The sequence below is a fragment of the Hypanus sabinus genome, chromosome 21 (genome assembly GCF_030144855.1).
Source record: "Hypanus sabinus isolate sHypSab1 chromosome 21, sHypSab1.hap1, whole genome shotgun sequence".
Taxonomy (NCBI): domain Eukaryota; kingdom Metazoa; phylum Chordata; class Chondrichthyes; order Myliobatiformes; family Dasyatidae; genus Hypanus; species Hypanus sabinus.
The window spans coordinates 51,786,788-51,799,200 of NC_082726.1; the positions used below are offsets into that span (position 1 = coordinate 51,786,788).

The 12,413-nt window shown below is 40.7% G+C and overlaps 1 protein-coding gene across 3 annotated transcripts in view; it reads left to right on the plus strand.

Moving 5' to 3' along the window:
• The window catches only part of LOC132379049 (elongation of very long chain fatty acids protein 5-like), a 43,164-nt gene extending 39,495 nt beyond the window's left edge, over positions 1–3,669 (plus strand). The window contains exon 4 of one of the 3 annotated variants that reach the window (XM_059946538.1): positions 2,889–3,664. In XM_059946538.1, the coding sequence (XP_059802521.1) occupies positions 2,889–3,443 (555 nt within the window). In that variant the 3' untranslated portion in view covers positions 3,444–3,664. Of the gene's footprint in view, positions 1–2,888 lie in introns of all 3 variants that reach the window. The other 2 variants (XM_059946539.1, XM_059946540.1) reach the window with 2 other exon arrangements.
• The last annotated feature ends 8,744 nt before the right edge of the window (positions 3,670–12,413 follow it).

Here is a 12,413-nt window from a genome sequence, read left to right on the forward strand (position 1 = left end):
CACACTTTCTCCGACAAGTCCCGCTGCATTCACAGGAGATTCAATACCTGGGTATCTCACCTCTTCCCTTCCCACCATCCAGTGTCTGAAAGTTGCTTTCCAGGTGAAGTAGTGAATCGTTTGTACTGTTCAATCCGGTGCACTCCATTTAGTGCGGTCTTTCCATATTGGGGAAATTAAATGCAGACTGTGTGATTGTTTTATGAAAATTTCCCCTTCAAGAGGGCATAATTTTAAGCTGATGGGAGGGAAGTTCAGGAGGGGATCTCAGGGGTAGTTTTTTTACGCTGAGAATGGTGAGAGCATGGAATACCTTGCCGGGGTGGTAATAGAGGCAGATACAACAGGGACATTTAAGAAACTCTTAGACTCTATGGATGATAGAAAAATGGAGGGCTATGTATGAGGGGAGGGATTGATCTTAGAGTAGGTTGAAAGGTTGGCACAATATTGTGTGCCAAAGGGCATGTACTGTGACGTATTGTTCTATCTTCTATTAAACCAAACGGAGACTGGTTGATTGTTTGATGAAATCTTCAATCAGCAAGGTTGACTGTGAACTTACTGATGCCCATCCCTATGATTCTCCATCCCCTTGCACTTTGACCACGTTATCTCTGAGCCCTTGCTCTGTCTCAGCAAAGGCCAATGTTATCTTGAAGAACTTCCCTCACAGTTCTCAACCTGAATTCAGCAGCTTTGGTTACAACATTCCATCAGGTTTTGGCCAGTTCGAGTGATGGGTTCTCAGCAGCGATGTTACCTCTTTTTTTCTCTTTCCACAGAAGCTGTCTGACTTGCAGAGAATTTGCAACATTCAATTTTATTTCAGATTTCCAGCAGCTGCTGCCTTTTGTTTCTCACAGTTCCAGCATTTTCATCTCTCTTCTGCTTTCATTCATTGACTATTTACAATGCCCCTAGGTAGGTCAGCTCTGATCAGCAAGCCTTCACCTCCATAACACTGCATCTTATGTTGTAGAGAATCACATCCCACCTCTCTCTTCTCAACTTAAAACATGATTTCTGATATTTCCCTCTGATGGAAGCTCATGAGCCTGAAATGTTAACAGAAGAGCCTGTGCAGATGCTGCAATCTGGAGCAACAAAGAGAGAAATTGGAGGGACTCAGCAGGTCGAGCAGCATCTGTGGAGGTAAATGAACAGTCAGCGTTTCATGTCATGACCCATGAAGAGTTTCAACCTGTCCTTTTCGTCCCACAGATGCTGTCTGGCCTACTGATTTCCTCCAGCATCTTTTTTGTCACTTTAAAATGTTAACTCTGTTCCTCTCTCCAATGGTACTGTCTGACCCACTGAATATTTCAAGCATTTTCTGTTCTTACATCAAATTTATGGTGTGATATGGTAACATGATAGTGTAACGCTTTATAGTGCTAGCAGTCATCGTTCAGTTCCTACTGCTGTCTGTAAGGAGTTTACAGTTTTTCCACGTGACTGCATGAGGTCCTGCGGTCCCACAAAGAAAGGTCCTCGGGGATTGGTAAGGGTTTGTAAAGTGTGGGCATGCCGTGTTGCCACCAGAAGAATGGAGTCACTTGCGGACCGCCCCCAGCAAAACCTCAGGCTCTGCTGGTTGTTGACGCAAATGACGCCCTTCACTGTATGTTCCGATGAACATATGACAAATAAAGCTAATCTAATCTTTCCATCATGAGGTGATTTTTTTTTGTTTTGTTTTGAATACCGCCCACTTACTTCTTTTCTCTTGCTCTTGGGTATTTAACTCACCTTTGAAAGTTTCCATTGAATATCTCTTCCATAACAGATTATATTCCTTTTTTCCATCCAAACATTGCCAGTGCCTCTTTGATATATCTTTTAATGCTTGTATTGAAATCCTTTAAAATGTTGAGTACCACACACAACATATTAGAGGAACTCAGTAGGTCAGGCAACATCTAAGGAAAGGAATAAACAGTCAGTGTTTCAAGCTTTGAAAATTCACCTGGACCTTCAAAATGTTGAATGGCTCCATGAAATCTCTCCAGACCTTTTGCATTCTAGAGAGAAACTCCAAGGTTTTGCAATGCCATTAATTGTTTATTTTTAACCAAGTTTGAAATCCAACTATTGAGTATTTACATTTTGCATGAGATCTTGAAGTTGTGTAGAAACTTTAAAAACAGCCCTCATAGGAACAGAGAAATAAATGATTAAGTAAGCATTTGGTCCACAGCCATTTCTTTGGCTGGACAATGCTGGTTCTGTATGTAGTGTAACCCGGACACACATCTTTTTGATCACATCCCTGCCTTTAATCCTGTTAAGTTAAAACTGTACAGAAGGTAAGTGAGCTGAGCCATAAAAGATATTTAGTATTAAAGATTTGCTTTATTTACCACATGTACATCAAAACATACGGTGAAATGCCTCATTTGCATCAAATCTAATCAGCGGGAGTTGTGTTGGTCAGCCCACAAGTATCAGCTACGCTTCCAGCACCGACATAACATGCCCACAACTCACTGACCCTAACTGTATGTCTTCTGAAATGTGGGAGGATACCGAAGCAACCAGAGGAAAGCCATGTGGTCATGGGGAGAACGTACAAATTCTTTACAGGCAGCAGCAGGAATTGAACCCTGACTGCCAATATAAAGCGAGGCATTAGCCACTGTGCTATCACATCACCCTTTACTCTGTAAGTAAAGTAACAGATAAAAAATGTCTCTGGTTAAATAGTTAATAACTTTAAATCCAAAAGTCAAGTTTGCCTTCAATGTTAAATTTTTTTAATCTAATTACGCTGCTGAGAGTGAAATGAATTCAGTTCTCTTGTCATTTTTTTATGTTGCACAGAGTGTGATTTGAATAGTTGCTGCTCACCAGTTCTGGTAACGGTCTATGTTTGTTAAATTCTACAGATCCTATTATTCTACAACATGGCCTGTAGCTTCATGAGCCTGTACACCACCCTTCTCTTCCTGCACGGCCTCAGCATCGCAACTTCCATCTTTCAGAAGGAGCTCTTCTCAGAACTGCAGCAGGCTTACTTCATGTACTGGCTTGTTAAAAACGTGGAGCTGCTAGACACGGTCTTCATGATCTTGAGGCATCGAAGCCGTCAGGTCTCCTTTCTTCATGTCTACCATCACTGCAGCATGGTGCTTCTGAGCGACCTGACCTATCATTACTACCCGTGGCCCGCCATTGCCCCGTTCCTGCTCTTCAATTCATCTATTCACATCATCTTGTATTTTTACTATGGTCAGAGTGCGATGAACCCAACGCAACGACCCGTGTGGAAAAAAAGAATGACACAATTACAAATCACTCAGTTTCTTTTCGACTTGGCTCTTGCTATCTGGGGCTATCTGTTTCACGGATTCTGTGTTTACAGTATTCTGTATGGTATAACAATGCTTTGCCTTTTCCTAAATTTCTATCTCAAAGCTTTCAGTTCCAAGAAAGCTACATAATTCTGTCTCTAAGTCAGAAAATCTGAACTAAATATTATTTTTCTTTTTGGTGAGCTGGTTTCATTGTCTAACACATTGGATTTTCAGTGTTCTTCACTAAGCAAGTCAACTTCAAATAGATTGCACCTTAATATTGTAACTATTTAGTATAAATATATAATTTTAAAATGTAGCATATATTTTAATAAAGATTTTACAATTCTTTCAAATGTAAGTCATCAGTGATGATGGGTGTTATTTTTTAATTTCAGAACCAAATTTAAAATTATCAATCAACATTTTAAAAAATGTGTCCCTCCCCAGTAACCTGGCACTTATCCCTGAAAGCAGCCCAAATGTTAAACTTTCCCATTCACCTCCTCCCTCACCTCCATTCAGGCCCCCAAACAGTCCTTCCAGGTGAGGTAACACCTCACCTACTGGGGTTGTCTGTAGAGTTTGGCATTCCCAATTTCACCTCCTCTACATTGGTGAGACCTGTTGTAAATTGGGGGGCTGCTTTGTCGAGTACTTCCACTTCACCTGAACTTCCCGATGCCCAAACATTGTAATTCCCATTCCCATTCCAGTATGTCGGTCCATGGCCTCCTGTTGTGCTGTTGTGCCAAGATGAGGTCACCCTCAGGGTGGAGGAGCAACACCTTGTATTCTGTCTGGGTAACCTCCAACATGATGGCATGAACATTGATTTCTCCTTCCTGTAAAAAGTTTTTTCCCTCCCCCTCCTCTCTTCTATTCCCCACTCTGGCGTTTTACCTCTCCTCACCTGCTCATCCCCCTGGATCCCCTCCTCCTCCTCTTTCTCCCATGGTCCACTCTCCTCTTCTTTCTGAATCCTTCTCCAGTCCTTTCCCTTTCCGACCCAGCTGGCTTCACCTATCACTTTCTAGCTATCCTCTTTCCCCTCCTCCCACCTTTTTATTCTGGCATCTTCCCCCTTCCGCTCAGTCCTTAAGCAGGGTCTCGGCCTGAAACGTCGACTGTTTATTCGTTTCTGTAGATGCTGCCTGACCTGCTGATTTCCTCCAGCATTTTGTGTGTGTTGCTTTGGATATTCAGCATCTGCAGACTTTCTCATGTTTATATTTTTAAAAATTAGCCATATCTATCCCTAAAACACATTGTATATAGAAAGAGCCAATTCTACTTTCCATTCAGTATAGATGGCATGCAATGTAGTTTCATTTAAAATTTATATATACTGTAATTGCATCTTACAAGCTTGAATAATACACACAAAATGCTAGATGAACTCAGCAGGCCAGGCAGCATCAATAGAAAGGAATAACAAGGTTGAGGAAAGGTTTTATGGAGGTAAACATGATCACTGTGGCTTTAGAGGAGGTAAAATGGAGACTAAATTCCAATTATTTGAAGACAAGCCAACATAAAGTGTTGATTCAGTGGGAAACTATCTGCTGGAGGAACTCAGTGAGTCGAACAGTTTCTGTGGAGTGCAAAAGAACTGTTGATGCTTCAAGTCAAAACCCTGCCTCTAAGCTGAACTGAGAAGGGAGAATGGAGACGTCCAGTGTATAGAAGAGATGGAGAGTGGTGAGGCAAGACTGTAAGGTGATTGGTGGACTGAGGAGAGGTGAAAGGTGACAAGGAAGTTGCACCAGGTAAGGGAGAGGAGAGGGTGGAGCTTGTGAAACAATCCAAACTTTCAGAAGGGAGATGGATAGGAAGTTAAGAACAAGGAACATTACAGCACAGTACAGGCCCTTCAGCCCACAATTTTGTGCCAGCCTTTTAACCTACTCTTAAGATCAATATAACCCTTCCCTCCTATATAGCCATCACTTTTGCTATCATCCATGTGCCTATCTGAGAGACTCCTATATCTTTCCAATGTATCTGCCTCTGCCACTATCCTTAGCAGGCTGTCCTACACACTTACCACTCTGTGTAAAAGAACTTACCTCTGACATCCCCTTCTAATCACCTTAAATTATGCCCCCTTGTATTACCCATTACCACCCTGGGTAAAAGTCTCTGTCTCTCCACTCAATCTATGCCTCTTAACATCTTGGGGACAATGGGTAAAGAACAGGATTTATGGGATTGCACAACCTGGCCTTGTGGCAGTCTCCTTTGGTGTAATGTTTACTTAATGGTAAGTCATTTGATTCCTTCAGGTTGTTATAGCTGGGGGTGATAATGGGGGTAAGCTCCAACTATCTATTAAATGCTCCCAATGGTGTGCATCTCAATCAGCCTTTGATAACCAAGTCCAGCTCCTGGCCTTCACTTATGGCTTAGCTACTAAGCCCAGCAGAACCATTTCTACGTATGGGAGGAAGGGAGAAGGCGGGTTACTGGCACCTTAAAACCAGTCCCTTCAGGCAGATGGGGCTTGTCAGCAGTGGTTGGCAGCTCATCCAGAGGGCAACCTCTGCTGCCTTGCAACTACATCAAGGGGAAGGCTTCAGGAAAAAACCCCAAGGGAAAAGCCCGGAGCTGGTTCCTATGTTGAGTTTGATGCTGACTGGCAACTCCTGCAACACTGCTGATTCCAAACCGTATTCGTCTCTACCATTTCTTCGGATTCATCAGCTGCATGGGGAGGAAGAGCCTGCTTCTTGGGCAATTGCTTGCCCTCTATTTCGTACTGCCCTGGCTTGCATATCACATAGAGAGCTGGAACACAGCATCTGTGGGTCGACTTCAATGAACAGAGGGCCTCAATTCATTTGGTCTAGTTTAATGATATGCAGAAAAATACTCACTTGGCACAATGGTAAAATAAAGCCTCAATGTCTTATTTTGGCTCTGCTCCCTGCACGTCGCTCCACCCATTCCCGATACCCCAGATCTGTCCAACTGTGCTCACTCTTGGAGGGCAAACAACTCCAGTATAGTGGAGCAGCTGGTCAGATGTAGGCAGAGATTACCCCTGAGGCTCCTGGCACTTTCACCCTGCAAACCACAATTTAAGAACCACTGCTCTAATATAGTGTTAATATTATCTGTGTAATTTATTTCAGAAATATACTGTAGTTACAGTTATGATTTGGTGTAATTTCAACAAATAAAATGTGGATGTATGAAATACATAATTTTAATTCTTGGTGTGGATGTCCTGTTGCTAGTTAGGGTCACTTGATTTGTCTGATTGAAATTACATTAAAACAAAGGCATAACTGGTTAGTAAAAACTTATCACAATATAGATAAAACGATCAAACACAGCCGAATGAGTGAGCTTGATGGCATCAGTGAGAAGTGTGGCTCAGTGGGGGCTTTTCCCAAAGGTGCAGGAGGGACTTCTTATACCTCTCAGTAACTAGTTCCAAGCCACAATAATTGGGAAGGACATAGACAGGAGCATGAGCACTGCCACGTTTTCTGAAGTCAATGACGAGCTGTTTTGTTTGGTTGATCTCTGAAGCAGTGAATGGTCTCAGTCATTGACCATAGTTTGAAACTTGACTGAGTTCGGCAAGATTGGATGTAGCTGTTCTTGGGCAGTTGTCAGACCCTCAAGTGACCAGCTCACTAGAGATGACGTAACCGGTTCACATAGTAACAAGTTACTGAATTCATCCTGATTCATAACAGGCTTTTCGATTCATCAAGTCCACACCAACCATCACACACCCGACTATGCTAACACTATTTTACTCTATCCCTTTCCCATCAACTCCCCCTGGATTCTACCACTTACCTGCACACTGGGGATAATCTGCAACAGCCAATTAAGGTACCAGCCCACACTTTTTGAGGATGTAGGAAGAATCCCATGCAGTTTTAGGGAGAACGTGCAACCTTCACACCAGCTGGACCAGAGGTCTGGACTGAACCCAGGCTCCTGGAGCTGTGAGATAGCTTAACACTGTGACATCCAAAGAGATGAGTCCAGAGATAGAACAGTCAAAGAATGAAGTCAGAGAATTTAGAGGTGGAGGCCCCGAGACAGAGTCTGTGAGTCCTGGGCCAGGAACTAGATGTTGGAGGCCCAATATGTGAGAATCTGGGGCCAAGGATTGGAGGCCTGGAGGTGGCCTGACCTGTGGTTGGAGGCCTTTCTCTGTATGTGAGTGGGAGTGTGGGAAAGGATTTGTTGTTGTTGTCTCATTTAGCTCTGCCCATGTTCTGCTGAACATTGTGGGCATGCTATGTTGACGCCAGAGTACATGGCGACACTTGTGGGCTGCCCCCAGCGCATACTTGGGTGTGTTGATTTTTAACACGGTATGTTTCGACGCAGATGTGCAGGTCTTGCAGGAAGAATCTGAGGTGCAAAAGTTGTCAGGTTAAGTTCTGGTTTCATTGGCTATACAGGAAGAGGGTTATTAAGGTGAGCTTGAGAAAGGAAGGAAGTTTAGATCTCAGGACAACGAGAAAGTCAGAGATGGTGGTGATCCCAGATTCCTTGTTGATGGGGCTGGGAAGACTTTGGGATGAACATAACACCTTGAATGGAGGAAGGAAGGACAGAAAGAAAATGGATATATAAAAGATATACAGATTAAACCAGGGAAGAATCAACTTAATTTGGCAGAGTTAGGGAAGAAATTATGTTTTTGATATATCTATAAGATTTCTTAACACAGATTACAAAATAGTCTTCTACTAGCATTAGTTATATTTTAGTCTTGTTCCTTAAAATAAAGTGTATAACCTTTCTGTGGTTTTAGCCTTGTAAGGTACTATAAAACACAGAGTCATAAATTAATCATGGCTAATTTATTTTCCCACTCAACCACATTCTCCTGCCTTCTTCCCATAGCCTTTGATACCCTGACTAATCATGAACCTATCAACCTGCATGTTGTGTATCTAACATTTCAATTATATTTGAGTAATCACGTATATATTGATTGATTGATTAAGCATTCTTTCTTGTTTAAAGAATTATTTATCGGTTATATGTAAAAATATATTAATTGTATATGTCATCACACAACTACGTGATATGAGTGCACCTCACTTAAAGTAAATTCGAAGTTACACCTATATTTTCAAACTCCTGTATCTTCATTTGAATTAGTTTAATGTTTGAAGTTACAAAACATAACATTGGCAATGAGGCTTTTTAAAAAATCAAACACAAGGCGGCTACAGATTATCAAAATTTTTAAAAAACGCAGCGAGGAATGGCAAGTGAGTATGCAGTCCAGTATGTGCAGCAAGATGGTCGAGTTTGAAAAAAAGCAGCACAGCACATATTCTTCGGAAGGGAAAACACAAATGAGTTTTAAAAGGGAAGTAAGAAAATGGAAGAATTCACTGTTTCATAAAGAATGAGTACCGGGTTATAATAATCATTAAAAAAAAGCAGAAATTGCTGGCAACATTGGAAAGTTTGATGAGTTTGATTACACAATGGATAACTGGCTGATGTACACTGAGCTAATTCAACAGTATTCTGAAGCAAATTAAATATCCAGTGAGAAGCGAGTACCAATCTTACTAAGTATATTAGGTTTAAAGGCAAACAAGAGAATATATGCAGGTGCTGGAAATCCAAATAGCACACACAAAGTGCTGGAGGAACTCAGCAGGCCAGGCAGCATCTATGGAAAAAATGTACAGTTGACATTTCGGGACAAGACCCTTCGGCAGGACTGGAGAAAAAGGCATACAATTTGCTCCGAAGTATGATTGCTCCAACAAAACCAGCAGAAATAAGATAGTATTATCAAAGTAATGCAGGAACATTTTGAACCAAAGCCATTGTTGAACACAGAATGCTTTAGGTTTAAGTGGAATCAAAAGGAGAGTCTATTTCAGCATACATGGCTGAATTTAAGAGATTGTCTGAGCACTGTCTGTTCGGTAATGGGCTCAATGACACACTAAGTGTTCATTTAGTTTGTGGAATCTTAAAAGAAAGTATTCAAAAACATCTCCCAACTGAAGCACAACCTATATTCAAAGGAGCAATTTAAATTACTATTTCAATGGAAACTGCAGACAGAGATGCAATTGAATCAGGAATGAAAGTGAGCATGAACAAAACTGCAGCATCTAAACAGAAGACGGCCTGGCCTAACAAATTGTGTTACCGTTGTGGCAGGGATTCACATATGCAGATGAAACTTGCAGAAAATGCAACAAAGGTGGACATATACAAAGAGTATTTCAGGCAACCCAAAAAGACTGCACAGGGAAGAGAAAATGATAAAACGTCAAGTTGTAGTTTCAAAAAGAGCACAAATCTGCAGACTGTTAATGAAAATCTGATTATGATAAGAGTGAGACAGGATTGTGTAGCCTTGAGATTTACAGTGTGAAAATTAATAAGAGACAAGCAACATGGCTTGCGTTTGAAGTGAACAGCAAATTATTTAAAATGGAATTAGACACTAGTTCAGCTATTTTAGTCATTCAACAAAATAAGTTTGAACAGTATTTCAATGATACTAAACTGAAGCCTGCAGATATCAAACTAAGAACTTATATTGAGAAAAGATAAATCCTGTGGGAATGACATCTATAACAGTGAAATAGAAAAATCAACAAGCCACTTTGAGCTTGTATGTGGTTAAAACAGGAAGACTATCACTGGTGGGGCATGATTGGCTGAGACTACTACAATTTGATTGGAGATTCATCCACAATTTTCAATGCCAAGTCTCCTGCAATGAAGCCATATGAAAGCAAATTAAGAAATGTACTGGATGATGTCTCCATGTTGATCATCATGAACCATTACACAAGCATGTGTTGGTGCCAACCTCTGTGCCTCTGGTTGGAAAGTATATCAGACCAGGGAAGGACCATGTCGCTCAGAGGAATTGTAAAGTGACAAAAGCAGAGGTCCCCCTACAACAGTTTTTGTAGGCAACATATCTGAGAAAGCTTCTCATATGTCAATCAGGCAGTTGCTCGCAAAATGTAGTATGGTTTTAAGCTGGAAGAGAAAGTTGCAAGCATTCGGCTTTTGTGAGTATAAAGAACCAGAATATACCCTGAGTACATTAAAGTTATTGTGTGAACTTCAAGTGGAAGGCAAAAAGCTTCTTATAAAATTAGATGCTAATATGAAACCATAGCTGGACCAATGGAAGGCCAAAAAGGAAGGAGTCAGTGGAGTTACAAAAACAGCGGATTATGCAGATGATGTTGTGGAAGAGGAAACCAAGAGGAGAGATCAGATCATAAACAGAGCAATGGAAAAATTAATAAGAGAATGCTCCAGTGAACTAAATGCACCTTCCCAAGATCAAGATGCACAAACCAGAAAACAAAAAAGGAAGAAGAAAGATGGCTACCACTATCAGAACCACTTCCTGCAGTCTCAGAGTCAACTCCTATGATCACCACACAGGAGCCCACAAAACCTGAGATTGTTTCACAGTCACAAGTCTCTCCTGTCAAGCAGAGTGGTCCCTCTTGTCAGGAAAGATATTATCCCACAAGAGTGAGAAATCCTGCACAGTGATTAAATCATTGAATCTGAATGGGACAATTTAAAAACTTACTATGCTGTGGATGCCTGTATATAGTAGTTGTGTGTGTATATGTGTGCGTATATATATATAGAGTATTCTGTGTATCTTCTTGATGCATTCTCTATTGAGTTGGATTTTATAGCTAAGCAGGAAGGAGTGTTGTCTATTTAATATTTCAATAATATTTGAGTAATCTTGTTTATATATTGTTTGATTAAGCATTCTTGTTCATTTAAAAATTGATCATGGTCATCTGTAAAAATATGTTAATTGTTTCAAAGTGATACATGCACTCCTCGCTTAAAGTAAACTTGAAGTTACACCCATTTCTTCATTTGAATTAGCTTAAAGTTTTGAAGTTACAAAACTTAACACTTCACTTTAAATACACCCAAAGACTTGGTCTCCACAACCGCCTGTGGCAATGAATTCCACAGATTCAATACCCTCTGTCTAAAGAAATTCCTCCTCATCTCTGTTCTAAGGGGAGGTCCTTCTGTTGTGAGGCTGTGCTATCTGGTCCTAGATTCTCCAACTATCTGACATATCCTCTCCACATCTACTCTGTCTAGGCTTTTAAATATTTGATAGGTTTTGATGAGAATGCTTTCTGATTCTTCTAAACTCCAGTGAGTTCTGGCTCAGAGGCATCTAATGATCCATATACCTCTGAACCCTCTTCAATGTCAGCACATCCTTTCTTAAAGGTTCCAAGACTACTAACAATACTCAAAGTGTGGTCTGGCCAGTGACTTCTAAAGTCTCGGCATTCCATCAATGCTTTTATATTCTAGTCCTCTCAAAATGAATGTTAACATTGCATTCACCTTCATGTACATTTTCTGTGCAAATGAAATTTCCTCAGAAACACCAAATTATTCATTTTAAAATTTCCTGTTTTGGAAATGGTTGTCAAAACAGACACAAGCCAGCCCACAGCAGTGCAACTTAATGATATACTTCTAACTTCAGTTAAAATTGAATTGATTTAAGTACAAGAGAAGTTGGTCTGGAAAGACAAGAATGCAGATGTTGGAATCCTGAGCAACAAACAAGTGACTGGAGGAAATCAGAGGGTCAAAGAGATTGTGTGGGAGGAAAGGGATTGAAGACATTTTGAGTTGAAACCTTGCATCAGGAATAGATGAACTGAAGTCTAGGACAGATGAGCAATGTTAGTTTGTTATCTAGGAACTATTATTTATTAATTAGGTGATAGCAGATATGGATTTTGCAGTCGATGACTGACATAATTACACTTTCCACTTTCATTATTAATAGACTTCCTAAGCTCCGGGTTAATAAAAATCTGGTCCAATATCTAATTACTTTCACTGCCTGAATGTTCTGATCTGAGCATACATTTAGAAATATTTACATCTCAACTCACATTCTGTGGGGAATAGAAGAGATTGACCAAAGAAGAAATATCTACAAAACCCATCACCTTTCTCTGGTGCCTCTTTTTCCCTTTCTCTCGTGGTCTACTCTCATCTCCAATTAGATTCCTTCTTCTTCAGCCCTTGATCTTGTCCACCTATCACTTCCCAGCTGCTTATTTCATCCCCCCT